The 27,582-nt window shown below is 42.4% G+C and overlaps 3 protein-coding genes across 3 annotated transcripts; 2 read left to right on the top strand and 1 right to left on the bottom strand.

Moving 5' to 3' along the window:
- Window positions 1-598: 598 nt before the first annotated feature.
- Window positions 599-4,784, bottom strand: cln5 (CLN5 lysosomal BMP synthase). Its single transcript, XM_080535482.1, has 4 exons — window positions 4,665-4,784; window positions 2,882-3,056; window positions 2,405-2,630; window positions 599-1,658 (listed from the first exon to the last, which is right to left on the bottom strand). The coding sequence occupies exons 1-4, from the start codon at window positions 4,769-4,771 to the stop codon at window positions 1,171-1,173; spliced, it is 996 nt and encodes a 331-aa protein (XP_080391608.1). The 5' UTR covers window positions 4,772-4,784; the 3' UTR covers window positions 599-1,170.
- Window positions 4,785-5,375: 591 nt separating this feature from the next.
- Window positions 5,376-7,628, top strand: LOC308161475 (glutamine amidotransferase-like class 1 domain-containing protein 3, mitochondrial; the record flags this gene model as incomplete). Its single annotated transcript, XM_080535498.1, has 4 exons — window positions 5,376-5,483; window positions 6,387-6,558; window positions 6,644-6,842; window positions 6,949-7,628. 4 exons carry the CDS (start codon window positions 5,376-5,378, stop codon window positions 7,142-7,144), a joined length of 675 nt encoding a protein of 224 aa, XP_080391624.1. The 3' UTR covers window positions 7,145-7,628.
- Window positions 7,629-22,271: 14,643 nt separating this feature from the next.
- On the top strand, window positions 22,272-23,150 carry kctd12.1 (potassium channel tetramerisation domain containing 12.1; the record flags this gene model as incomplete). Its single annotated transcript, XM_080537335.1, has 1 exon — window positions 22,272-23,150. One exon carries the CDS (start codon window positions 22,272-22,274, stop codon window positions 23,148-23,150), a length of 879 nt encoding a protein of 292 aa, XP_080393461.1.
- Window positions 23,151-27,582: the final 4,432 nt, after the last annotated feature.

Genomic DNA, 27,582 nt, shown 5'->3' with positions numbered 1-27,582 from the left:
GTCTGAATAGCAAAAAAAGAATCCAGATCATTCTGATCCAGATTAAGTTTTAAAATACTGGGCCTAGGAATGGCTAGGGGGGAAGGGCTATGGAAACCCAAGTAAGCATTCTTTGAGCTGCAACGTTTGCAGGAAAAGTGCTATACAAATAAAAGTTATCATTCTCTATTTCAGTGCAGATGAAGGAATGATGAGATAAGGAAAACACCTTTAGACTATCGACATGCCCACCAGAACAGATGTCAACTTTTAGTCATGAACCTCTAATTTGTATCACTTTGATTTTCTTTCAGTAGGTCAATTAAAAGTATCAGAGACTGATGTTGACAATGCTGTCATTTTAGTTATGCTTCTGTATGGCAAATGCGTTCTGTATTTGGCTTAATGGACACTCAAAATGAAAAGGCAATTGTTTTGGACGTGATCTTGGAATAAAATGTTGTGAATGTAACATCACTTGTCTTCTCATTTAATCTAGTCTGTTATTCAAATGTATCCATCACTACCAATGAATTACTGTAGTGAGAACACAAAAGCAGGTACATCAGACATGGAAGTGGTTACATTTTATTTATTAGCTTAAAATTGTCATTAATAAAATCCTCATACCTCCATACCAATGCATACGGTACCATATTTACAAAGGAATACTTTTGATTTCTTAATTCGGACCAATACAAAATGATGTGTAGCTGAGGCAGGAAACAGTGTTGCTATTCACAGTCCTGATAAGCATCTTGATCAGAGAGTAATTACATTAGTGCACTTTGTCCTCATCATTGATGGGCTCAACATGTGAAAATCATTGTGTGTGAGAAAGGGAAACAGGAATACAAGGATAAAGAAAACAAATCTACATCCCAATCCGCTTGTTAAGTCGTGACGTGTTTCCGGGTCCCAACGTTGGCTGAGGCGCTGTCTTCGAAATTGAGAAATAATAATAATAATAAATTATATTTATATAGCGCTTTTCCGAGGCTCAAATACCCTGACAATATGGAAAAAACGGGAAAGTGCTGTGTCCCTTGTTGAATGAATAGATCCGAGTCTAAAAAACGATTAAACTGTCATTCTACTGCTGTAGTTCAGAGGTACTCTGGTGCGGAGAATTTCTGGTTTAGACCCGGAAATAGTTAAACGTCACTTTTGACGTCAGACTTAACAAGCGGATTAAGGCAAAGGCACTTCCTCATATGTAATTTGTACATAGGGGTGCTTCATGGGCAGGTGCCAATACTCAAAGTTATAGTACAGGTAGAAGCTCTGTTCTACCACCACTTTCTTATAGGCCTCCAACAGACTGATGGCAAAGTCAGTATATGACTGGTGCGGTTGGAAAGAGTGATAGAACTTGCGGATATCTGCAGCTAGACTCTTCATGGAGGGCTGTTCAAAGATGGTGCGGTCATCTCCCAGGTAGGATGGCTCTCCGCTGTACAGGTGGATCCGGGTGTAGTTGGTCTGGGACGGGCTGGACAGATCGGCTCCTAGTTCGGCCAGTCTGGTGTAGGTGCGGTGCACAAACTGGGAGCAGTCGTAGGATTCGAACCAAACCGTGGCGTCCGGGCTGGGGTCGGAGCCCACCGTCCACGTCTCGTAGTAAATCCCTGTCCTGTTGTCGTCCTCGACCCACCTGGCCATTTCGTTGAACTGGCGGCCTGGGTTCACAAATCACAGTCAAATCAATCTAGCAATATTGAGAATCTAACAGGGAATTTATTTAGCAAAACAATTAAATGCACATCATTTGTTCCTTAATTTGTTTGTACAGAGAGGAGAACGGGTGATAACGTCTGAGGGCATCAGGTTGGTTATGATGACAGTGTCAGTTAAGCAAATTAAACTGTTTTTCAGGGGGACCTGTACAGGGAACCCATCAAGTCTGTTTTCTGACAACTAAAGCATTAATGTAAATGGACTGTAAATGGACTGCACTTATATAGCGCCTTAATCCAAAGCGCTTTACAACGGCCTCTCATTCACCCATTCACACACACATTCACACACCAATGGCGGCAAGCTACCATGCAAGGCGCCGGCCCGCTCACTGGGAGCAATTTGGGGTTCAGTGTCTTGCCCAAGGACATTTCGACATGTGGCCAGCCGGGGCTCGAACTGCCGATCTGCCAACCTTGTTATCATTAGACGCCGGCTCTACCTCCTGAGCCACAGCCTGTGTATGCCTGTGTATGTGTGCATGAGCATCCAGAGCTGTAGCGGTGAGGTGGTTGCTGTGACCTTGCTCTCTGACCCCATTGATAAGTGATTGGTGGACTGGATACCAACATGTCACATCCTGATGATCCTGATTTGACAACCAACAACTAGATTTGTGTTCCCCCTGAAATCAATCAAAAAGTTTCACAGGCCATCAGATGTCATGTTCTTGACCTCAGCTGCTTACCTGAGATTTCTCCCAGTTTCTCCAGGGTACCATTCTGTGACCAGTGTATGTCATCAATCCCATCAAAGAAGCATGCAGCTCCCTGGTTGCACCAGAAGGGGGCGTTCATCTCAGGTTTTAGGTGAGGGAAAGTGCAGTTTCCCAGCTGGAAGAGCTCATACCACTCCATGGTATAGTTTCTCCTCATCCTAGCACTGCTGAACCCAATGGCATCATGCATGATATGCTGGAAAACAAGGGAATTCCGTTAAGTGAAGTAAAGCGTGTGTGTGTGTGTGTCTGTCTGTGTGTGTGTGTGTGTGTGAGAGAGAGAGAGAGAGAGAGAGAGAGAGAGAGAATGTGTTTGTGTGTGTGTGTGTGTGTGTGTGTGTGTGTGTGTGTGTGTGTGTGAGAGAGAGAGAAATGAAAGTTACTTAAAATAAAGACAAGTGGTGCAGCTGCTGTGTAGCTTCCACCTAACAATAACAGCCTACTTACATATTTCCCCAACATGTTTCCATATTTGAACTCCCACACTGGGGCTTGCAGTCTAAACACTGAGATGACATCATACTCCCTCATGGAGGGTATGCGGCCATCCCTGTCACCGGTGGGGCAGAAGGGGTACAAGGCTTGGCAGTAGGTGTCCACAGGAGGGCGAATATCAAACCGCCTGTCAACGTCACACACATTGATGCTGCAGTCATGAATTCATGACAGAGGAATTTAATGTTCAGGTCTCATTTAGCAACAGAAGACAGAAGATATCATAGATGTGGACAAGACAAGTGAGAGGTGTTAGAATAAAATCTGATCCGGTCCTTTTTGTTGACTGCTCCAAGAAAGAGGAGAGATGTTCTCTTTTGCACAAGTGGTATATTTATTGAAACTAACACATAGAGTACAGTGCTGCAGCAGTTGGACCCAACCCTGAGGGAATCTCAGGAGGAAGGTGGTCTTCTTTACATTTACATTATATTATATAGTTTAGAAAGCACAGAGTCCTTCCCCTTTTGGCCACCATGATGTAATACCTGATGGCCTTAATTATAATGGTCTAAAACTATGAATTGAGTGTTGTCTTGTGTTTCACGTGAGAGCTGAGAAAGGAGTATCCTGCTTCACCTGGCTTCAAGGCCAGACAGACAGACAGACAGTCCCAGACAGACAGTAACTCCCTCATTCCTTATAATTGGTCATATGTGTAGGGTACCATACTGATAACGTGCCTATTAAAACAGGAGAACTGATAAGATACCTAACATCATAGCTGAGCAGCTGGTGCTAGAAGAATGAACAGTAAAACCTTAGAAATATATATATCCTAACAGAGGGCCCTGTTCAACTAGTTCACAAAAAGAATCCTTCCTTACAGCCTTTATCCTTACTTTATCCTTACAGCCTTTATCACTGATTGGTCAAATGATTGGTCAGAGCAGGATTTTCACTGCAATGCTTTCACCAATGAACGACCAAAACCTTTTTAAACGAGAGGTTATGGCTTGTCAAAAGCAGCAAAAGACAGGAAATTCTAAATGAGTACCATCACCCATAACTTCACCTATGCACAAACAAGGCCTTCCAGCAACACAGATTTGATACCTGCTACACTTCTGTATGTTGGTCTACTGTATTTCAAATAACATGTTCACCAGTGGGCAGGGACACTTTAAATGAATGTGCAATAATACTATGTGCAATATGACAAACCTCGGGTACATAAGGTTCAGAGATAGGAAATGTTAGGATATTTATAGCATAGCATAGAGTACAGCACAGTGTTTTATTTGTATAGTATAGTATAGTGGATAGTGTATATAGCCTTTATTTATGTAAACCAGCTCTTTTCCCTTCTTGTTTTTAGTTTTTTTTCCTAGCACCAGGGGAGCCCCCCCTCCCAAATTCCGTTGTATGGTACCTGTACTATATTAATGACAATAAAGACCATTCATTCATTCATAATTCTGAGAGTATATTAATATATCTGAGAGTATTCCCAAGATAGCGACATTTTGCATAACAAGATACAACTTAAGTTCCCTTTTTGCCACACAACTTAGTTTGGTGGAATTTGTTTTCAGTCCTGACAGAGAAGGGAGGAAGAAAGGATGCATTTAAGATTAAGAGTATCCATGACAAAAAAGTACTTGATGTCGCGGTCTACTTTCTCTGTCACATCATGTGAGCTAGTATAGTGTCATGTGATGTGATCCGTCTCACTTCAGTATCTGTTCAACAGTTTGCTAGCTTACGTTAAGAAGTTACATTTTGCACAAAATACCTGTAAGGAACCGGCCATTCTTGCGTTCCATTGACATCCCGGGAATGCACAGTCTCCTGAAAACAGAGAAGAGTGACTAAACACAGTTTAACCACCATGAATCTCATGTCCACACACTTCTTGCACACATTCTGCAACTGGAGACGAGAGTCGGACATACTGTATTTCCCTCACACTTCCTTGTTGCTATCAATGACGCGGTTGTCACATGGTTTTTGTTGTCAAATCTAATCAGCAGCATTTTAAAATCACAAGACTTTCTTGACTGCTGAGACTCATTTGTGATTCGACTCTGCTACGAAATTCAACAAAATAAATCAAATGTTTTAAATGTTTAGGCCATACTCCAAGGTAGTAGTCTTGATAGATCGGATAGGATAGGCACTGATGAATCAACCAAGACTCCACAATTTTATTGGAAAATCTAGTGGTGATTTGATACATTTCGACATTACTAATGAAATGCCACGGGTCACTCTAATGTGGGATTATACATTTTTAAATGTTATTCTCAACCAGCGTTTGTGTAATACACATCCGGCCCAGTAGAGGGCGAGCATGTTCACTTTGACGTTCAAGCCACACCCACACGGCCGTGCTCACCTCTGCAACATTGAACTAAAAAGTCACTCTCTCTTATCTTATCTTATCTGAGAGTGTGTGGAAGTGAGAAGGACTGAAACGTTGTTTAGTATCGCTATATAGATAAAAATGAGTAAGCGCGTGGCGGTAGTGTTGGCTGGCTGCGGAGTGTTTGACGGCAGTGAAATCCACGAAGCTTCCGCTGTTCTGGTCCATCTCAGTAGAGGTGGTGCAACTGTGAGTGCACATGTTACTTATTTGTGTAGCCTATTATTATGCATTTAATGGACATCTATTTCTGTGCTACAAGCTGTTGACTCGTCATTTTTGTTTATGAAAACATTTAAGGCTATGGTCATTTATACAGCCACGGTTGTAGGCTACATTTTGAAGGTTGATGATGAATAATTTTAGTCGTATTATTGAATGAATTAATGAATGAATGAATGGTCTTTATTGTCATTTATATAGTACAGGTACCATACAACGAAATTTGGGAGGGGGGGGGCTCCCCTGGTGCTAGGAAAAGAAAAAAAAAGAAAAAAAGAAGGGAAAAGAGCTGGTTTACATAAATAAAGGCTATATACACTATCCACTATACTATACTATACAAATAAAACACTGTGCTGTACTCTATGCTATGCTATAAATATCCTAACATTTCCTATCTCTGAACCTTATGTACCAGAGGGTTGTCATATTGCACATAGTATTATTGCACATTCATTTAAAGTGTTGCAGTTTGCAGGTTTGAAATGTTCACAGTTTTGTTTCAGTATTGCACTTGATTACAATCTAGTAGCTGCCATCAAATTGTCTAGATTGTCCAGAGCCTAGAACCTAGGTCTATTGAGGCTGGATTAGCCAACAGATTATCTGTACTTCAAATATTGCCTATAGAGAATACGGTGAATGAAGTATGTTATGGAAATTAATATATATTCCTTATTGGTGAGTTGATGAAATAAAGATGGTCTGAATTTTGAATCAAACAGGTTTTGTGTTTATTCTGTGCGCACAGAAGTCTCAGTTCCACAGAGTAGGTGGAAAAATGAGCCCCGAACAGAGGGCGAGGTGAGCCTTTGTAACACACATTCAACAGGAAATGACACAAGCCGCAAACTACTGTGCACATTGCAGGTGAAGATGTACGCGCCGAACATCGACCAGATGCACGTTGTGGACCACCTGCAGGGCGCGCCCACGGAGGAGAAGAGGAACGTGCTGGTGGAGAGCGCAAGACTGGCGCGCGGGGAGATCCAGGACCTCTCCCAGCTCAACATTAAGGAGCATGATGCCATTATCTTCCCAGGTTCGTTGCTTCTAAAGAAATGTTTTATGATTTATCTGCGCTGCTCCTCTTCCTCATTGACCTCATTGTGTTGTGTTATGTCCAGGTGGCTTCGGGGTGGCTAAGAACCTATGTAGCTGGGCGGTGCAGGGGAAGGACTGTACTGTGAACGAACAGGTGAAGGCCACCTTGCAGGGGTTCCATGGGGAGGGGAAGCCCATAGGCCTCTGCTGCATCTCACCAGTGCTGGCTGCCAAGGTGTTCCCTGGTTGTGAGGTCACTGTGGGCCATGAGAACGATGAGAGGTAGGCTACGTCACAGACTAGTCACATATTACACACACACATTACAGGAGGTCTCAATTTGGCAGAACATTCAGATCTAAACATCATATTTCTTTTGGACCCTTAGATCCCCAGATGTCCCTGGCACTGCGGAGGCCATTACCCAGCTGGGCTGTAAGCATGTGTGTAAGAACGTCAGTGAGACCCATGTGGACGAGAAGAACAAGCTGGTCACCACCTGTGCCTTCATGTGCAAGGCCCCACTTCATGAGATATTCGATGGCATTGGAGCAATGGTACAGGACGTGCTGAAGCTAGCGTGAGCACCACACATCATCAATGACAAGACTCCCAGCAAGAGAAAAAGAGGAATAGAAAAATGTATTGCCTCTTTTGTGTGTGCCAATTCTACGTAATGTAGGCCTATGCACTGTACTGTAGATGGTTACAAGATGTTTCTGCTGTAGGAAGGGTTTGTATTACTTACTTACTGTCGTAAGGAAGTACATCACCTCTGCAAAGTTTTCACAATAAATAAACCTCAAAGATTTTCCCATAGTATCTTAGTATTCCGTATAGTATATAGTATTCCGATGTACAGGGTTTATGAAAAACAATAACATGCCGATTTGACATCAAAGATCTTTTTTATTATTAGCATCCATCTTGAATAAGTCTCAAAGTCATGAGACTGCAGGTGCATATACTGTATATGGTGAGTGCATATATATGGTGAGTGAGCCAAGCTGAAAACTGATGTCTGTCTCGGGGACATTCACTTTCTATTTCACAATTGGGATATTCCTATGCAACAAAACAATGTGTCTCTATGCCAGTGTATGTTGACTTTGTTGGTTTATTTTAAAGAAACTTGAAGGGATTATGCAAAATACCCCAGATTGCTTTGGTTTTGTATGAAGCACTTGTATTAAAATGCTATGCTGCTAAACGTGGTCTTTTATTCTTAAAATGAATACATCTTAGCTAAGCACCATTTCACATTTACGTTAATTCCAAAGTTATACAAATTAAACACTGTTAAGGAATCCATATCACAGCGGTTGTTGACTTTAATACATTTTATTCTTTCACTGTTATTTCTTTGTACCACAGTTTGTTTACAATTATGTGTTACATGGGGCTGTTTTGCCATGGTGGACAGCTTATTGATGTGTGTACAAATCAAAAGACTGCAAGTTGCAGCAGCGGCTTAGATGGAGTTGCCCCTTAACGCTGTCGTGCAAACCAAAATCAAATCAAATTGTATTTGTCGTTTATCGCATACAGTTGTAATAGATCAATCTAAATGTTTTTGGATCTTGCGCCACACTCAACCAAGTAGCAATAACAATTCAATAGGAAGTAATAAATGAACAAAATGTGATTGTTTTTAGGGGATTGCAGCTGGATACTACTAGCCTATTTACTTCTTTCCACACAAAGTTTGGCGAAACAACATCAAGGACCAATAAATTGCCGTTTAATATCTTTATTTGCCACGGATAACTTAAACCAAAACGATATTGTGTGTGTGTGTGTGTGTGTGTGTGTGTGTGTGTGTGTGTGTGTGTGCGTGCGTGCGTGCGTGCGTGCGTGCGTGCGTGCGTGCGCGTGTGCGTGCGTGTGTGTGTGTGTGTGTGTGAGAGAGAGAGAGAAACAAAGAGAGAGCGCTTTTGGCATCAGAAGGTTTTTGTAGGTAGCCTACTTCTCTAAAGAGCATTATTACTGTAACTTAGTTGGCACTGTATCTCGGATGTGATGCTGCTGTTGCTGCAGTGTGAACTATTGATGGGGATAGGCCCTAGACCTAATGGATTTAAAGATGTAAAAAAAAAATGGAGCTCCTGAGACCAGGCTGGGCTGCAGACAAAACTCAGACGGATGACGTCATAATCACAACAGTCGAGAACTCGAGATGACATAATAACGTCACAATCAAATGTGGGTTTATAAAAGACGATCGAGCCAGTTTGATGTCAGTATCACGAGGATCAACACGCTATCACAAGGTAAGCGCCTGTGGACGTTAGCGTACTTGTGTGTGTGTGTGTGTGTGTGTGTGTGTGTGTGTGTGTGTGTGTGTGTGTGTGTGTGTGTGTGACTGGGTGTGTGTGTGTGTGTGTGTGTGGGGGGGGGGGGGTCTGGGTGTGGCTGCGCGGGTGTGTGTGTGTGTGTGTGTGTGTGTGACTGTGTGTGTGTGTGTGTGTGTGTGGGGCGGGGGTCTGGATGTGGCTGCGCGGGTGTGTGTGTGCGCGAGCGCTGACTCCGCTGAGTGTCAAAGTCTAGCTCGTTTATTGTTTGAAAGTGATCAAAAGTGTATGCCAATAGAGATTCTTATATAAAGAAGCTTTTGCTTTACAACCCGACGTCCTAGCCATATTTTTTGAAGGTAGAAATACGAAAAGGATAATGGCTTTTTGGCCATACCTGTCAACCCTTCCGTTTTTCCCGGGATTCTCCCGTATTTTACCTTTATTTCCCGCTGTGCTCCCGTTTAAATATTTTCCCGTAAATCTCCCGTATTTTTCACCTATAATATAATATAATTTAACACTTAATTGTTTGACGTTGGCGCATGCGCACAATCGTTATATCCATGTGGGAGTTGACTTGTTTCCTCTTGTTACTTGGGCTGCGTTCGTAATTTTGCTCTGAGAGCGCCGGAACTCACACTAGGTGCGACGTCATAAAGGGACCAAGTAATTTGATTGGACAAGAGGCATTCCATGAGTGGTGATCAGATTTTCAGAGCGTATTTACGAACGCAGCCTCGGTTATCTCCGTTTTGAAATGATCGCTGGTAGCTTTGCGCCGCTCTTTTCCCATTGACATCATGGTGTCATGTAATGTATAAATAAATGTGCTGAATTGATATGCCCTTTTGTGTTTTCATGTATATATGCAGGGATGTTCAAAGTATTTTACTTTCAACCAGGTATCTGATTCTGATCACCTGTAGTCACTTACTTAATCATAGGAACTAGTTAACCCAATTCTTGTTGCACGCCCGGGGGCGTGCGGGGGATATCCCTTATTTTCGAGAAAATATCCCTTATTTTCAAATCCCAATGTTGACAGGTATGTTTTTGGCACGTTGCCCCTGCAACTGATGCTTCAATCACAATGTCACAGCGCAATATCAACGTCAGTCACTTTTGAAGTTCAAACAGCCTCACAGTCATCCATGAACTCATAGGGGACAAGTCATTCTATAATAATAATATATAAATATAAAATACGTAATTTCACATTCTCTTCCTTGTTCAGTTGTTTGTAGAAAGTTGCAGAAATGCCAAAAAACAAGAAGGAGAGCCAGGGAGAGATGGAGAGCCAGGGAGAGATGGAGAGCCAGGGAGAGATGGAGAGCCAGGGAGAGATGGAGAGCCAGGGAGAAGATGGCTTCAATGTCCACATGGTCCAGTCTGGGCAGCTGGAGAATGAGTGTGAGGATGAGGACATGGCGTTCTCCAAGTCTCTGACGTCATCCCCCCTCAGAGCCCCCGGGGACGACAACAAGGCCCATAGAGCAGCCAGCCCGGAGGACCAACCCGGAGGTGTGTGTGTGTGTGTGTGTGTGTGTGTGTGTGTGTGTGTGTGTGTGTGTGTGTGCGCTGAGTAGAGATCAACGTGAGTCTTGTGTGTAAATTACCGGAGAGTCTTGAATTACAGATTTGCGCTTTAAAAATGTGCCTTGACAAGTAAAAGTCTACGGGCTTGACGGCCCGCCTGTATTAATAGAGTGTTTTAACTTTTTAGGTTAAATTATTCACTTTAATTGGTCCCAGAAGGCCTTGCGGCAAGACGTCATAGAAGTTGACAGTTTAGTTTGTTGGTTTTTGAGAAATGCAAATTGTAACGTCCAGAATTAAAGTGAACATCCAATAACTCGTTTATTGTTTGAAAGTGCTCAAAAGTGTATGCCAACAGATTTGTTTATATAAAGAAGCTTTTGCTTTATAACCCGACGTCCTAGCCATCATTTAGGAAGGTAGAAATACAACAAGGATACAGATTTTTGGCACGTTGGCACGTTACTTACTTACTTACTTACTTACTTACTTACTTACTTACTTACAACTGATGCTTCGATCACAATGTCGCGCAATATCTATACGTCAGTCACTTTTGAAGTTCAAACAGCCTCACAGTCATCCATGAACTCATAGGGGACAAGTCATTCTATAATAATAATATATAAATATAAAATACGTAATTTCATATTCTCTTCCTTCCGTTTCTTATATCGTAGTCATGAGCAGGAGCGCTCAGAGGAAGCTGGAGGAGGAGAAGGAGAAATGGAGGGCCGTGGTGGAGGCCAAGTGGAGGGCCGTGGTGGAGGCCAAGGACTCTGAGCTGGAGGCCAAGGACTCTGAGCTGGAGGCCAAGTGGAGGGCCGTGGTGGAGGCCAAGGACTCTGAGCTGGAGGCCAAGGACTCTGAGCTGGAGGCCAAGTGGAGGGCCGTGGTGGAGTCCAAGGACTCTGAGCTGGAGGCGGAGAAGGCCAGCAGCGCTCTGGAAAAGGCGGAGTTGGAGAGAGCGAGGGAGGAGGTGGAGGAGGGCCGACAGAGAGAGAAAGGCCTCCTCCAAAAGCTCCACGATATGGAGCTAGAAAAGAGGAGCCTCTACCAAGGTTCGAGTTATAAACTGAGCTTTAAGGGGGTCTCCAAAATAACAGTGCGAAATGTTCTCATGCACGTGCGCGAATCATGCCCACACAGCGTTGGGACTTAAAAGTTTTAATTAGCCATAGGCTACTCATTTCACCACATCAACAGCACCACATGAAACAACAGCTATAAGTGATAGTCACGGGTATCTCTGCCAATAATTTTGTTGTTTTTGCTATACAGTCCATTCACTTTCCCTGTTAGCACGACACATTGTCCACATCTCCATTTCCAGTGACATCGCACCTGACATAAATAATCATGTATGCTCGTCCATGAATTGCGCTTTCATCTAATGTTATGCTACTACGGGAATCAAGTGATTTGACATTAGAAATGAATTTGTTTCATCTCTTGTGCAATGTGCTCTACAATCTGGGCACATGAATGATCGGATCGGTGAGCAGGGGCCAACTGTCGTGCCATTCATCTCATTAAGTTTCATAATTGGATTCAGTTTTGTATAAGGCATCCTTTCTTTAGCGACAGTATAAGCTGCTCTGAACGAACTAGCTGTCTCCACTCTCCTTATACATACTGGAGGTGAGTTCTGCTACTTTCTTCGGAAGCACTTGGTTTTGTTTGAGCTCTGCTATTTCAACAGTTTCAACGTTAGGTGTCATAACAGGGCAGCTGAATTCAAGTTTGGTTTCTTGGATGAAAACACGAAACTTTCCAGGCTTGTCGACTCGGTCGGAAGCAGTGGCCTTTTTTGGGGCGGCATGATAGCTAGCTACTGAATGTTTTCTTCTCAATAATCGTGTTTTCACGTTTGCAAGCGCTCAACGATCATATTCTGCTGTTGCACAATATTCTACTGCGCCCCATAGTGTCTTGGCGGTAAAGTGCAGGCAGTCAAAGGCATACTGTCATTCACAGGAGATTAATGCTGGTGCGCGTAGTTCTTTTGGAAAACGTGTTTATTTTAGAATATTTCTCATATAAATAAATATAAATAATACTCATTACATTGACATTTTTGATCAAATAATGGTTGTGGTAATGTATTATTAGCGACCCCCACAGATGTATGATTTTACTGCTTTCATGGGAGCTCAGACCTTCCTTATGGGAGCTCAGCTCCCATTGGCTCCCACATAACTCGAACCCTGCTGTACATGCTTCAACTCCAAATTAATGGAAAAGATAGGCACCATATAATTCTGTTTGGATCGACAATCGGTAACTCTGTAACTGTTTTTGAGAAATGCGAATTGTAACGTCCAGAATTAAAGTGAACATCCAATAACTCGTTTATTGTTTGAAAGTGCTCAAAAGTGTATGCCAACAGATTTTTTTATATAAAGAAGCTTTTGCTTTATAACCCGACGTCCTAGCCATCATTTAGGAAGGTAGAAATACAACAAGGATACAGATTTTTGGCACGTTGGCACGTTACTTACTTACTTACTTATTTACTTACAACTGATGCTTCGATCACAATGTCGCGCAATATCTATACGTCAGTCACTTTTGAAGTTCAAACAGCCTCACAGTCATCCATGAACTCATAGGGGACAAGTCATTCTATAATAATAATATATAAATATAAAATACGTAATTTCATATTCTCTTCCTTCCGTTTCTTAGGGTTCGTAGTCATGAGCAGGATCACTCAGAGGAAGCTGGAGGAGGACAAGAAGAAATGGAGGGCTGTGGTGGAGGCCAAGTGGAGGGCCGTGGCCAAGGACTCTGAGCTGGAGGCCAAGGACTCTGAGCTGGAGGCGGAGAAGGCCAGCAGCGCTCTGGCAAAGGCGGAGTTGGAGAGAGCGAGGGAGGAGGTGGAGGAGGGCCGACAGAGAGAGAAAGGCCTCCTCCAAAAGCTCCACGATATGGAGCAAGAAAAGAGGAGCCTCGTCTGTGACAACTCCGACCTGGAGAAGGAGAGGAGCCAGGCCCTCGCTGCCCAGCGAGAGACTGAGGGGAGCCTGGCCGAGGTCAAGGCGACCCTCCTGGAGACCGTCAAAGCCACCAGGGAGGCAGAGGACCACATCAAGGCCCTGCAGAGTGAGGCCCTGGAGGACAAGCTGGCAGCAGCTGAGAAGGCTCTGGCGCTTGACAGGGAGGTGGAGAAAAGTAGACTGAACTCTGTTGTGTTGCAGATAAACGGAACAAGTAGTGGCATGAAGAGTGCCAAGAGCTCAGAGAAGGCCACCAAGGCCTCCAAGAGCACTAAGAAGTGCGCCAAGAGCGCTAGGAAGAGCGCCAAGGACCTTAAGAAGAGCTCCAACACTGATGCAGGTAAGAGGGTTTTCTCCCTGTAGAATGTTGATTATTTGAAGACTTGTTTGATGAGAAGAAAAAGGCCTGGTGAAGCTCATATGAACTCTCTCTCCTCTCTCTAGCGGCCAGCCCAGTGACAGCTGAGACGACGCCTTGTGAGGAGAGCGGAGCTTCAAAGAAACAGAAGCGTTCCCGCCTCCAGAGGATGCTCACATCTGTGAAGAGCCTTGGGCTGCTGAGCTGCTATTCAGGCAGACGGCCTCCGTCCCCCCAGTAACCGTCTTCACGACGATGGACACAGCAGAGGTAAGTCAACACATAGAACACATAGACCAAGGACATACTAACTAAACTAATAAAGTATTCTATTCTGTAGCTATAGGCCTGGTGAAGCTCATATGAACTCTCTCTCCTGTCTCTAGCGCCCGACTCCTCCAGAGGACGCTCACAACTGCAAACAGCCTTGGCCGGAGCTGCTGTCCACTGTGAATAAAAATTATTTGGATTCTATTCCTTTTTCTTGTGCATTTTTCATATCTTATGAACTTGTTATGCTGAAGATTGTGTAACTAGATAAGTGATCTTAAATATCATAGCTAGAAGCAACTGCGATTACAGAAACAAATATAGTAGCTAAGCATGTTTACAGCTATGCCTGAGGCAATATCCCAATAGAAATGTAATCATAACAAGAATCATATACAAGAATCATAACAAGAATCATGTACAAGACATATAATGAATCATTAGAAATATACATGAGCTAGAAATGGTAGGCCTACTGAAGAAAGATGGTCATCCATTCTCCCTCCCTCCCTCCCTCCCTGATACTAAACAACAAAGTAATTACTATTAAAGTGATTATTACTATACATTTATTAACTTTAACTTTATGAAGCAGTTTAATTTGAGTTGTGTTAGCCACATAAAGAAAATACATATCTAGAACTGAATTATGAAGGTTACTATGGGATTAGGTTAGAGAGAGAGAAGGAATGAGGATTGTGTTACAAGCAATATCCCCCTACCTGGTCGTACCCTTAAATGTCCACTAGATGGCAGGCATGTATCAGCATAAAGCAGGGGTCTACAACCTTTTTTCATCTGAGAGCTACTTTGAAAAAATGTAAGTGGCCGAGAGCTACTCATATCTTATTACTTACATTCATTCACATAACGAATTATTTTGTCTTTTTGTCTCTTTCAAAAAATATTGTGCATGTGTGTAATAAGTGTGTTGACTCGTTCCTACACTTAGTGAGATGACTGTCACTGCATGGAGTCTACTACAGTTGTGTATGCTGGAGTGTATCCACTTAGGTTCACTCTTATAGAGTCATTTAAATGGTCATCTGTCAGTCTTGTTCAGAATGTAGATTTCATTACATTCATATCAGAAAAAGCTGATTCGCAAAGGTATGTAGACAAATAAAGCAAATACTTTCAGGGCTGCTTGGTGAATATTCTTATAGTTGTCTGGGTCTACCAGGCTCCAGAAATGTTGTGAATGTTGTTGCGATTGTAGCTGGACATTATTCTGGAGATTTAACCTCCATCTCCATCTCTACAAGATTGACACTGAACAGTTCATCTATCTGCTCTCAGTGTTTCCCCTAGGTTTGCTGCCTTGGGGGGGTGGCATGGACTGTGGCATGGAACCCCCCCCCTCGGTGATGATAACTCAGCATTAAGGGTTGGTTGGGGGTAAGACCCTGCGACATACCAGCGTCATGTCCAGGGGGTGTACTTGTACATCAAGCCGCCTCACGCTACAGAAACAGGAGAATCCTGCCCTATGGGCCATTAGGCTCGAGAACCATCGGTTCACAAGGCTACTTTTGTGGTCTTGACTACCTGTCCACTTTCTCACCTGGTTCTTGCTCTCTCTCTCTGGTGTGCCGACACCATCCTGCTCTCTCTCCTTCTCTCCCTCGCTATCCTCCTCTCTCCCTCTTTTGCTGTCATTAGTAAATGATTATTTAAATCATTATAATCTACTCTATGAGTTTATTACACAATGTCAATAGTTCCACCTGTTGTGAAAGGGATTATGATGTCCCTCAACCAGTTTGACAGTGTCTGGGTGTCTTTTGATCATATTAACTTGAATTGATTTCAATTGACTTTACCTGAGTCCAATCAGAGCTGTAGGCACATTCTACAAATGGACAGTTATTTATTTTGAATAGCAGAAGTCTGAACAGTGACAGTCAGGTATTTGTGCAAAATGACTGTGGCCTAATATATAGTCAGTATAAGCCTATGCTGAAGAGAGTTAGTCCCAGTGCCCACCTGTTCAGCATTCAATTGGCTACAATTGTCTCAAGACTCCAATTCCAGTAGATTATAGCATTTTATTGAGTTAATCCTGGGACAGTCATCTAAAATAAAACAACATTGGCATTATCTGATGGGACTTGCAAGATCTTTTAAGTGTGAGTGAGTGTGATGTGCTTTATTAGTTATAGCTCCCACTTTGTAAACATACGTGGCATAAAGGGATCTCAGCCCGAATGGCTGCGGCTAAGTTGGTGAATTCACTGCAGAACAACGACACCTTTTGATACACAAGGGAAGGTCCTCGGGACTAAACTAAGCACTAACGTTCGTTAATGAGGGAGCAGAGACATGATATGAAAAGCCTCAAATTAAAGCTGAGAGTCTACACGTTAAGCCCATATTGATTATATAGCTGTAACCTGAATATGTTTTGGTAAACAGCTAAAATAACAAAATATGTGTTGTTGTTTTTTTAAATATCTGTCCAAATATATGTACAGTATGACCTAACTGAACATTACAAACAAACAACCTGTGTGTCCCAGGTTGCACCAGGAGCTTACACCAGCATTTTATTTGAGGAAACATTTTAATGAGCAGCAGACACTTGTGATTTCTGAACCTGACTTAAGTGAACCCCCAAGTGGTTGGGGATGCAAACAGTGTGTGGAATCAACACTTGACCTTGTGTTTCTCTATCGCTCTCTTGATGCCCCCCACCATCCCTCTCTCTCTCCTATCAGTCATGCCGCGTCGTAGTGCCCGCCTGGCATTGCGTGTGGGTACTACCAGTCCGACAATGACTCCGACAGCAGCAGCAGCACCGCAAGTGTTTCAGCTCCTGTCTCAGTCCTGACCCCAGCTTTGACCCCAGCTCTGGCCCAGCTCTGGCCCAGGCCCCCAGGCTGAGCCTGCTTCCTCCTGCCTTAAGCACCTCGGGCTACTCCTCTTCAGATAACTCCTCTAAAGCCTAGCATGTTCAGTCTGTGTAGTGACGATTCAGAAGTGTTCTCTAATATTTCATCAAACACTCCCGATGATGTAATTGTCAATGAAAATCACAGAGAGGTGCTCATTCTAGAAGTTGGCTGCACCTTTGACCATAGCCTAGAGGAAGCCTTTTCAACCGAGTTCTTGAAATACCAACAGCTGGAGCAGGCCATATCACAACTGGGTTACAGATGTAAACTTTTAGTTTTCATATTTGGCAGCCTGGGCCATGTTCACAAGCTTGTTGTCAGAGGCCTTCAAATGGCTGGCCTATCTAAGAGAAGGGCCAAACAGTTAGAAAAGTATTGCTCAGTATCTGCTATTATTGGTAGCCGCTCAATATGGAGAAGGCAGTGCTTCTTGTACCCATGAGCTTTATACTGTCTGTTTTACAGTATTGATACTGTATGTCAATCCACTGTTATCATTTGGTGTGAATAACATCCTATGTGTAGAATAACTGGTTGTCAATGCAGCACTATTGTAACTGACTGTTTTCATAATGTCAAAATGCACTGATAGTATTTATGTCTTTTAGATATTGTACATTTATGTGGACATAAATAAAGCATTTACAATGAGTGTGTGTGTGTGTGTGTGTGTGTGTGTGTGTGTGTGTGTGTGTGTGTGTGATTCTGGTAAGGAGCAAACTATAATAATAATATTTAGAGGTCAGAAATACAGAGGAACTTACAATGTTTTGTATTTCCTCCTTTTTAGGCTTGGGCCTGTCGCCTCCTGCTGCACCAAGTAAATAAGAGTGTTTCTGTGTGTGTGAGTGAGAGAGTGTGTGTGTGTGTGTGTGTGTGTGTGTGTGTGTGTGTGTGTGTGTGTGTGTGTGTGTGTGTGCGTGCGTGCGTGCGTGTATCCATCAATCCAAATTCCTACATTCATATCCACCCATCATCATCAGCAGCATCATCCTGCTGTCTTATTTCCTTTCATCTGTCCATCTTTCGTCCAACCCTAACCCCTTTTCGAGAGCTGAGCGTAGACATAAACTATCTTTTAGAAAATGTACTCCCTCTAGTTTATCCCAGCCCCCATTACACATAAATAGGCTAAATTAATGTAAGAATTACACATTAATGTGTTTCAATCACCTATAAAAATGAGGTGGAGCTACTCAGTGATATTACAGGAAGCATGTTCTGTATTATAATCAGGAAGCATGCAGAGAGATCCACCCATATGTTGTTTGAATATATATAAGCAACACTTCTGATACCGATGCTGTCATACTCCAGAAAGTGTCCTGGGAAGAACACATTTGCAGTGTTGCCTATTTTCACTTATCTTAATAGGTAAGTAGACTACTTCTATTATCTTTCAGAATGAGTGTCACTGTTACAGTGTACACATATTGCCTACTCCCATGCACATTTGGCTCCCCACTGTTAAAGTCAATATGAATGATTTATTTATTTATATATTCAAGTTTCAAGTTTTATTGATATGTCACATTACACAAGTGTAAGAGAGTAAAATTATTAGGCTTTGAAAGCTAAATAAGGCAATAAGGCAAGATAAGTCAAGATAAATAAAGTTGAAATGTAATGTACAGCCCTGCAATAAAGTATATATATATATATTTTTTAAATAAGCAGAAGCTTTTTGAGAAGTAAGCGAGAAATCAAGTTTCTAACAATTGAGGGCCTATGAGGAGTCATCCACTCATACAAGCCATCAGGGGCATAGTAGGAGGGAACATGGCCCACACATTATTATCTCAACAGATCAGAGCAAGTTTTAAATATCCATGGTAACAAGTTGTAAATATGGATTTCTGGAATTGTCATCAGAAGCCCTAATGCAGTTAGAGTAAGAACTAGCCTTTTCTATAACAAGTAGCCGGCATAATGTAACGAAAGGGATAATGGCCACCCATGGCAGTAGAGGGGTTGGTATTACATAATGATGAATGAATGAATGAATGGTCTTTATTGTCATTGCTATAGTACAGGTACCAAACAACGAAATTTAGGAGGGGTGGCTCCCCTGGTGCTAGGAAAGAAAAAAAAAACTAAAAAAAACACAAGAAGGGAAGGAGCTGGTTTACATAAATAAAGGCTATGTACACTATCCACTATACTATACTGTACAGATAGACGACTAGGGTTGTCTCTTGTTGCACATTTAACATGCTGATAGAACTTGGGTAGTACTGCCTTCAGGTCGGCATGATTAAAATCTCCGGCTATAATGTGAACTGCCTGTGGGTCCGCGCTCTGTTGACCACTGATGACGTCATATAGCCGCGCCAATGCTAAGCTACCATCTGCATTAGGTGCAATGTAAACGCTTGTAATATACACTGCATTGAATTCCCTCGGGAGGTAAGTGGGTCGGCATTTAACAGTCAAGTATTCCAGGTTTGGGGAACAGTGGCTACTTACAGTTTTCGTGTTTAAGCACCAGCTATCCTTCGTAGATATAATGAGCCCACCTCCGCGGCCCACCTCCGCTAAGCAAAGTCCGATCTGCCCGGTGAAGGGTCCGTCCTTCCAGGCTAACCGCGGACTCCAGGATAGTGTCATTTAGCCAGGTTTCAGTGAGAATAATCACACAGCTATCTCCCACAATGTTATTTTTAGTCTGTAGTCTCAATTCGTCCATCTTATTAGCCAGGGACTTGACGTTGGATAGGAAAATACTCTGCAAAGCTGGCTTATCCGGGCTACGTCTCAGCCTGGCTAGCAGGCCTCCCCTTCCTCCTCGGCGTTGTTTACGGTCTCGCCTCCGCCGCTTGCGCCTGAGGGCCGGGATCGCGTAATATTTTTCACCCGGCGACCGCGCAAGGTCGAATGGGATCCTATGCTGTTTCAAGAACTCCGCCGTAACAGTCCCCTCGTTTTTCGCAACCAGTGAAACCAGTACACAAATACCATCAAATAAAAGCTGAGAATCTGTAGGCTACTTTATCCACAAAGCAGTGTTTGATTTAAAATCTAAACTTTTGGAGTGTAGAGATGAGATAAGAAAATGTCCTTCGCTGTCAGTGGCGGCTGGTGCTAAAAATGTTGGGTGGGGCACAGCAGTGTTTCCTCCAGGATTTTTCACATTAGTGGCGGGGGGGTCCTCTTTCAAAAAAAAAATCTGGGTGCACCGCATAAACCGTGCACTGGCGCTCAAAACAAAGACGTAATTTCACTTTACCCACGCAATACCCACTTAAACATGTATGAGGATACGTAACGGCGTTTTGTGACAGAACTTTCACTTTCATTCATGAAATTCACCCCGTCTGTGTTACGAAGCACTTGAATTTTGGACCATTGCGACTGACTATAGCTCATATATTATTACTAACACCAGAAGACAAGACATACAAACTGTGGTGAGCTACATTGCTTGTGTAACATTAGCTAGTAGCTATCCATTTTTCACTCATACACGGCCGGAAAAGTGAACAGAAATACAACGCTGACTTACGGTGGTATCTTGCGGCTGTCTTCACAAAGAGCTCCAGGATGCTTTCGCTTGAGGTGCTCGTTCATTGCAGATGTACTCCTGTGATAGGCCATTTCATTTCTGCACAGTTTACAGACCACCACATTGTTTTGTTTTTTTGTAAAAGCCGGAAATTGCAAAACGTCACGTTTGACGTCAGACTTAACAACCGGATATTCAGGACGCACATTTTTGCGCCCCGGCCTAGAAATAGAGACAGCCAATTGGAGCGCTGCTACAGCTCACGTGTAAGCGAAAAGTATTCGGCCTGCCATAGACTGGCATTGACCGGCGCCCCGACGCCTCCCCCTATGTATTTTAACAGTGAATTTTACACACACACAGATAAAATGTTTATTGTATTGGAGGATTTTTAATGAATGCTGATAGGCGCCGACAGAATATCAGCCGCATTTTGTGAATAAACAATGTTTATTTAAAAAAAAAAACTTTTACAAATCGCAACTAGGAAGTGAAGGTGGGGAACTAGGAAGTGAAGGTGGGGGCGGCGCCCCAGCGCCCTCTATCGGCCAGCCGCCACTGTGTCCCATTACTTACACTGGGCCACTGTTTATTTATAGCATGTGCACAGAATCTCAGTAGTTGGCCAATTATTTAGAGAGCCAATTATTTACATTGTAATATCAAATAGTGCACATACATTTTAGAGGTGTCCTAATAGCACCGTTTTGTTGGCCTCCGTCAACGCAAAGTTGCTATGAGAGCCGCTGACGCCTTGGTAGCAGTGCTCAGTCTTATTCAACAGTCGCATGGTATCCGTCAAAAGGAAGTGGAGAGACCTGTAGGGGAAGCTGCTCTTATTGAAAAATAATCGACCAGAATAAGCCTGGATTTTCCTTTAGCGACGTTGATGGAATACCCCCTTGACCGCTTTGTTGAGCTTATCATAGAAGTTGAAGTCGCTGGTGAAGGTTGCTATGGCAATGTTGTGCTGCTTGCGGGCCCCAGGGAAGAGGGTTCCAGCACGTCCGTCCGTTCTTTCAGGCCTCAAAGTAATCATGGTCTGCCATTACTTTGTTACTTTATTAGTGTGTTTGCTGTAAACATAGGGATGGGCAACTTGGATGGCATGGGGGCCACAGAATGTTATGTACTGGCCAACAGGGGGCTGCAGACTCACTTGGAAGACACACGCACTCGCACTCACACAAAATAATGTTAAGCTTTGAACGTACACGTTCAATATCAAGGGATGGCGTTTAAACTTTGATATGGGTTTCGGGGCAAGCACACTTCACAATTTCCACATAAATTGTACCTCTCTAGTTCAATTGTACCCCAAATATTTGCCTGTTTTACTTGCATTTCTCCAGCAGTTGTCAGTCTTGCCCATCTAAATTATTGAACGCTCAATGTATAATCCAGTGACTCAGCCCCCCCAGCATGGTTTTTAAAATGTGAGCTAATTATACTACTAGAACTAATTCATTCGTTTCTGATGAGATTGGCATGGAACCAACACTTCTTTTTCTGATGTCAAGGACAAATATATATTAGGCTTATATCTCTGTCAATGTATTGACTTAATTGTCTCTCTTGAAAAAAATTAATTGACTTTCAGATAATATACTTAAAACAGTGCAATAGTTTACCTTCAAAACCCAAACCTTTCCCCCTATAAATATACCCTTAAACTAGGCCTACAGCAGTCATTGTAGCATTTTTGTCGGTAGACTAAAGAGTTAACTGTTATCACTCAAATCAGCTGTCGACTCCCCCCCACTGACACGCAAATGATACATAAACAAAACTGCTGCACTCTCCCTCTCACTAATTCTACTTTCCAGTCTGTAATACAGAGACCTTAGGCTGCGTAAAGATGGCATTGGCGGACACAGAGCGGGGGATTTCTAACGGCGCCGAGTCCGGGTCCTCATTCTCCGAGATCGTTGAACTAAATGTCGGGGGACAGGTGTATGTCACAAGGCACACAACTTTAGTCGCCGTCCCAGACTCCCTACTCTGGACCATGTTCAGTAAGAAGACTCCAAAAGAATTGGCAAGGGACAGCAAAGGGCGCTACTTCTTGGACAGGGACGGGTTCTTGTTCCGTTACATTTTAGATTACCTGCGGGATCTGAACCTAGTTCTGCCAGATTATTTCCCCGAAAAAAACCGACTGCACAGAGAGGCTGAGTTTTTTCAGCTACGGGACCTGTCCAAGCGCCTGAGCCCCAGGATGAGCAAAGACAATTCTATCAGCGAGGAGATCTGCCAGAGCGACACCGAGGAGGGTGCGCTTCAGTGCGCAGTTGGGTCATCCAGCCTCGGCATGGACACTTTGCGGATGATGTCCGCAGTCAGCAGCGGCGCTCGCTCCCCATCCCTGGACTCCCGAAAGTCTGGTTACATCACTATCGGATACCGGGGGTCTTACACTATCGGAAGAGATATCCAAACTGACGCAAAGTTTAGGAGGGTAGCGCGCATCACGGTGTGTGGGAAGACGTCCCTGGCCAAAGAGGTATTTGGGGACACGCTGAATGAGAGTAGGGATCCCGATCGGCCACCGGAGAGGTACACATCCCGGTATTACCTGAAGTTTAATTTTCTTGAGCAGGCGTTCGACAAGCTGACCGAGGTCGGCTTTCACATGGTGGCTTGTAGCTCCACCGGCACGTGCGCGTACACCAGCAACGATCCAAACGAGGATAAAATATGGACGAGTTACACTGAGTATGTCTTCTGTCGAGACTAACTTTGATCCGCTCTCATCAACACCCGAGGCCAACCGATTGCTTGCCAAAATATAATAACGACTTTGATGTTGAGTCCTATCGACTATTCTTTTATTTAGCCTACTGGTTGTAAATAGACTCATAAATTGGTTACACGAAGAGGACAGGGCCGATGACTTATTTGACAATGTTTCTACATTAGGCCTATCTCGTTTATTCTTGAATTTATTGTCTTGTAATACCAATATCATCATACACGTTATGATGAAATACAGTATTGTGATGATTGATTATTACACATAATTTATCAGATTATAAGCAGGAATCACTATGGATGGTAATAAGTAGTAAAGTGTATATTGAAGTTGACACACACACACACACACACACACACACACACACACACACACACACACACACACACTTCGGCTCATGTAGGCTACCTAAACATAGCCTACATGTGCATGTCATGTACAAAAAAACTACATACAAAAACATGCATGCTTGCATATTTCCATACACATTGATAGACAGTCGTCTGTGGTCAAATGTACAGTATTGCTCTCTGAATCGTGTCCTATTAGAATGAGAGAATATGCCTAGTGCAAGAGAATTCTGAATGTAAAAAAAAAGTAGACATAGGCCTACATGTATTTTTACTTCATTTTATATATGCTATATTTTACAGAGCATATTTTGAACTAATAACTATCCCATAAATACAAAGAGTATACAAATACAAAGAGTACAAAGAGCCACTTTGCAGAGCTGCAGATTCAATAGGTGTAATAACAGTCAAATAAATAAATGGCATTGGGATATCTGTAAGTGTAAGACCAAAAAATCACAGTTTATCTCTTAGTCCCGGCCTCAGCTTGCATTAGGCTACATATTGCCATCATACTCCACTCAGTGATCCATACATTAAAGGCCACAGTCATTTAGAGAGACAGAATAGCTGAATGTTATTCTGTGTTACTTACCTATTACATGGGCTCGCTTGATTTACCAAGATACAGTATGTGTTTTCTGTTAGTATAACCTGCTTATCTTTACAAAGTTTCAGGTTAGTCTGATTGCAAGAAAGTGGATTTGTTTTGTTGAGTTGTATTTGTTAACTTGCACCTATACTGAAATAAAATCTTCTACAATCCTAACATATCTTCAACTCTAAGTTTACCACAACCCAGGGAACTTGGATTTCTTTGCCTTACCCATCAATATTCACCTATTGTTAGTGGCTTAGTTTTTCCTTAGAATATTTGATGAACCAACACTGTCCTTGAATGATATGAGGACCTTTGAAAATGTTTCACATTGAACAGCATCATGAATAGAAGGCAATTATACTTGTCACATCATGCTGTGGGTGAGTGGGCCAAATGGCATCTATGTCCAATGTTGCTGAAGACCATTTCTTCTTTCAGGTCATATCAATATCAGTTTTCTTTTTGGTTATGTGAACATACCAAAACCCACAGTATAAGTGACCCGTTTCTGTCATTATCAGTTTGATACAGTACACTGGGTTTTCATATACAGTACGTAGATATATGGTTATATAAAACCATACCTTCATTCAACAAAGCTTCAATGAGCCCGGCAGCTCATATTCATTAACATTATGTCCGGTAACTACTCTTAATGGAGTGGTCAATGGGTTATTAATTGCAGTCACTGCAAAGTCTGTATCTGTTATTCTGATCTGTTCAAATGGATAAAGAGATTATTCCACGCAAGGACATCATTTCCCCCCCTCCCAAATTTCGTTGTTTGGTACCTGTACTATATCAATGACAATAAAGACCATTCATTCATTCATTCATTCATTCATTCATTCATTCATTGTCACGATATTTTACAAATACAGTATATGTTTTACAAATACTTGTTTCCAAATAAGTGTACCCCAACATTTGACCAAAACCACCCCATAAAGCCAGCCCCCACATTTTTTTTCAAAGGCCAACTTTCTAAAATGGGGAATAGAAAAGTGTACCCAGTCTACATCAACGTTGTTGCCTCTCTGAGTCATTCACTACAATATATAACAGACTGGTCAAGTCTATTATCTATGATCTACATTCAGAATCGACCGTCTTGGTTCATCAGACGGACCAAGTACAAAACCACTCCACCTCACTGAATTCAGTAAAGGTGTAAATAATATATATAATATATAATATAATATATATAATATAATATAAAACGTTTAGGCTACTGAATTCAGAGGTGGAGTGGTTTTGTAGTTGGTCCGTCTGATGAACCAAGATGGTCAATATTATTTATATTATAACAACAGTGTTTCCCCCAATCTTTTTATTGCACAAATTTGGCTGTGTGATGACTGGATGCAAATAGCGCAGCTGTGCTCACATGAGGTCATTATCATTTCAAGTGTAAATAATGAAAGGGTCCAGCTGTAGCGAAAGAAGGGTCCTGGCCTACCTTAGCATGAATAGAGAAGAGAGCGGATTAGTTCTACTATGAGGGCATAGCATATCCATAGAATGACCAGCTATGCATCACATATCTCAGTCATAATGGACATGAGATAAGTTATTGGTATACAGCATATATAGATGATTTATTCAAGTAATGTTGTTGACAAGAAAAGAATGTGCAGATGAATCAACATTTCAATTGTCACATCTGTGTAAAAATCATTAATAACATTAATCAATAGGCTACTCATTTAGTTGTTCATGCTCCACTGGTTCAGACCATGTTAAATTGGTAGTCAATGTAATAAACGTACCAATAAAAACATTGTTTTAATTATCTTTGGATATTGATATTGTGTGTGTGTGTGTGTGTGAGAGAGAGAGAAAGAAAAGAGAGTGATGGAATCAGTAACAGTAACTACGCAGCACACACCTCCTGATATATCCAAGTTGGGGTTGTCCTTGGTCAGCATTATCGTATGATGATCTGTCACTATCCACTGTCTTTCTCAGACCCACCAGGGTTATTCTAGATCAAAGTCTGACGATAGCTCGTTTTCATTAGCACAGCACGACAGTGACTTCATACCAAAGTGGCTGGCAAAGGCTTAATTATTCTAATCACATTCAGAGTCAAAAATAAATGTTCTTGACTTCCCAACAGGGGAAGTAAAAGCAGTGTTCAGTTGTCACACAGTTCATTCCCTGAAAAGGAAATAGAAGTATATTTCATATTTTCTCATTTAATGAAGTAAAAAAAAAGGGCCCAGTGAGTCCACAACAATGTTTCAATGTAAAACAAAACACCTTATATTAGGTATAGGTAAGGTGATTGATAAAATATGCATTCAAGACACTTCAACCTCTTTCACCCTCTTTCTTGAATGGGAATTTATTGTATTTCCATTTCTCTTTCAGCATAGGGAAGAAAAATATAGCTTGGACTTATATAACGAATCGGAATACAGTATGAAATTCTATATAAAGCACCTATTGTGATTTACATAAAAAACAATACTTTTTATACACATTGTTCTCCTCAACCTGGATCCTTCAGATGTTTCTTCCCAGCGTCTGACGCATGTGGAGGTTTTCCAGGTTGTGTTCTTATTTTAGATTATCTCTGCCTCCTCAGCAGCTCTCCATCATTCAGTCAGCACCAATCCAGCCAATGAAAGCCTGAGATGCTGTCGTATTCTTCATACCCATATATACCGTCCTATACATCAATGGCAGCCTTTCCAATGATGCCAGGAATAATTACAGCCATCAAATAGGAGATTCCCTTTGCACGAGTGGTATGTGCATGTACAGTATATTTGGCACCTGGTGCAAGGGACCCTGTACAGTGGCGGTTTCTGTTGCTTGTCTTTGGGGAGGGCATTCATTTGAGAGTGCTCTCTACATTCCCTGGGTTACTGCTAATCGACTAGGCCTTTCAGCAAGACATTTATTCTCTGCTTCAAGCTGTCCACAAGTTGAATTATTGTGAAGCTCTGTCTTGTAGAAGGAAGCTTCAGTTTCCCGGAGCCAACATTTTTGGAGAATAACCATAAAACACATACACGTACAGCAAACCCCAGGAATTGCAACGGAAACACTGTTCAATGTCAAAGCATCAACCTTCAGGATTCTTTTCTGCTAAATAGCTTGTCTCATATTAGCTCTCCGCAACGAGTTAGTTTATCATGATAGAGTCCACAGTTTTAAGCAAAGCTGTTCCCATTCCTGTGGCAATTGTCACGCTGAATATCAGGTTTCATGGTTGCTATATAAACTCAGGCCAAGTAATGAACAGTACATCTGGATTGGGTTTGTGTTGAACCCTCTCTACTGCGCTGTCTGCCTCTGGGGTACACACAGGCAGGGTGGAGCATCTCTCTGATTCATACTTCTACAGGCTTACATGAAGGAAAATATCACCATCACCGTCAAGTTGCTTAAGAGTTTAAAAATAGCCATAAGCAGGGATTAATTTGTGTAGGGAAGTAGCAGAAAAAGAAAAAAA

The sequence above is a fragment of the Nansenia antarctica genome, assembly GCF_963989245.1.
Source record: "Nansenia antarctica genome assembly, chromosome: 7".
NCBI classification, from domain to species: Eukaryota; Metazoa; Chordata; class Actinopteri; order Argentiniformes; family Microstomatidae; genus Nansenia; species Nansenia antarctica.
This window is presented reverse-complemented; position numbering and strand designations above follow the sequence as displayed.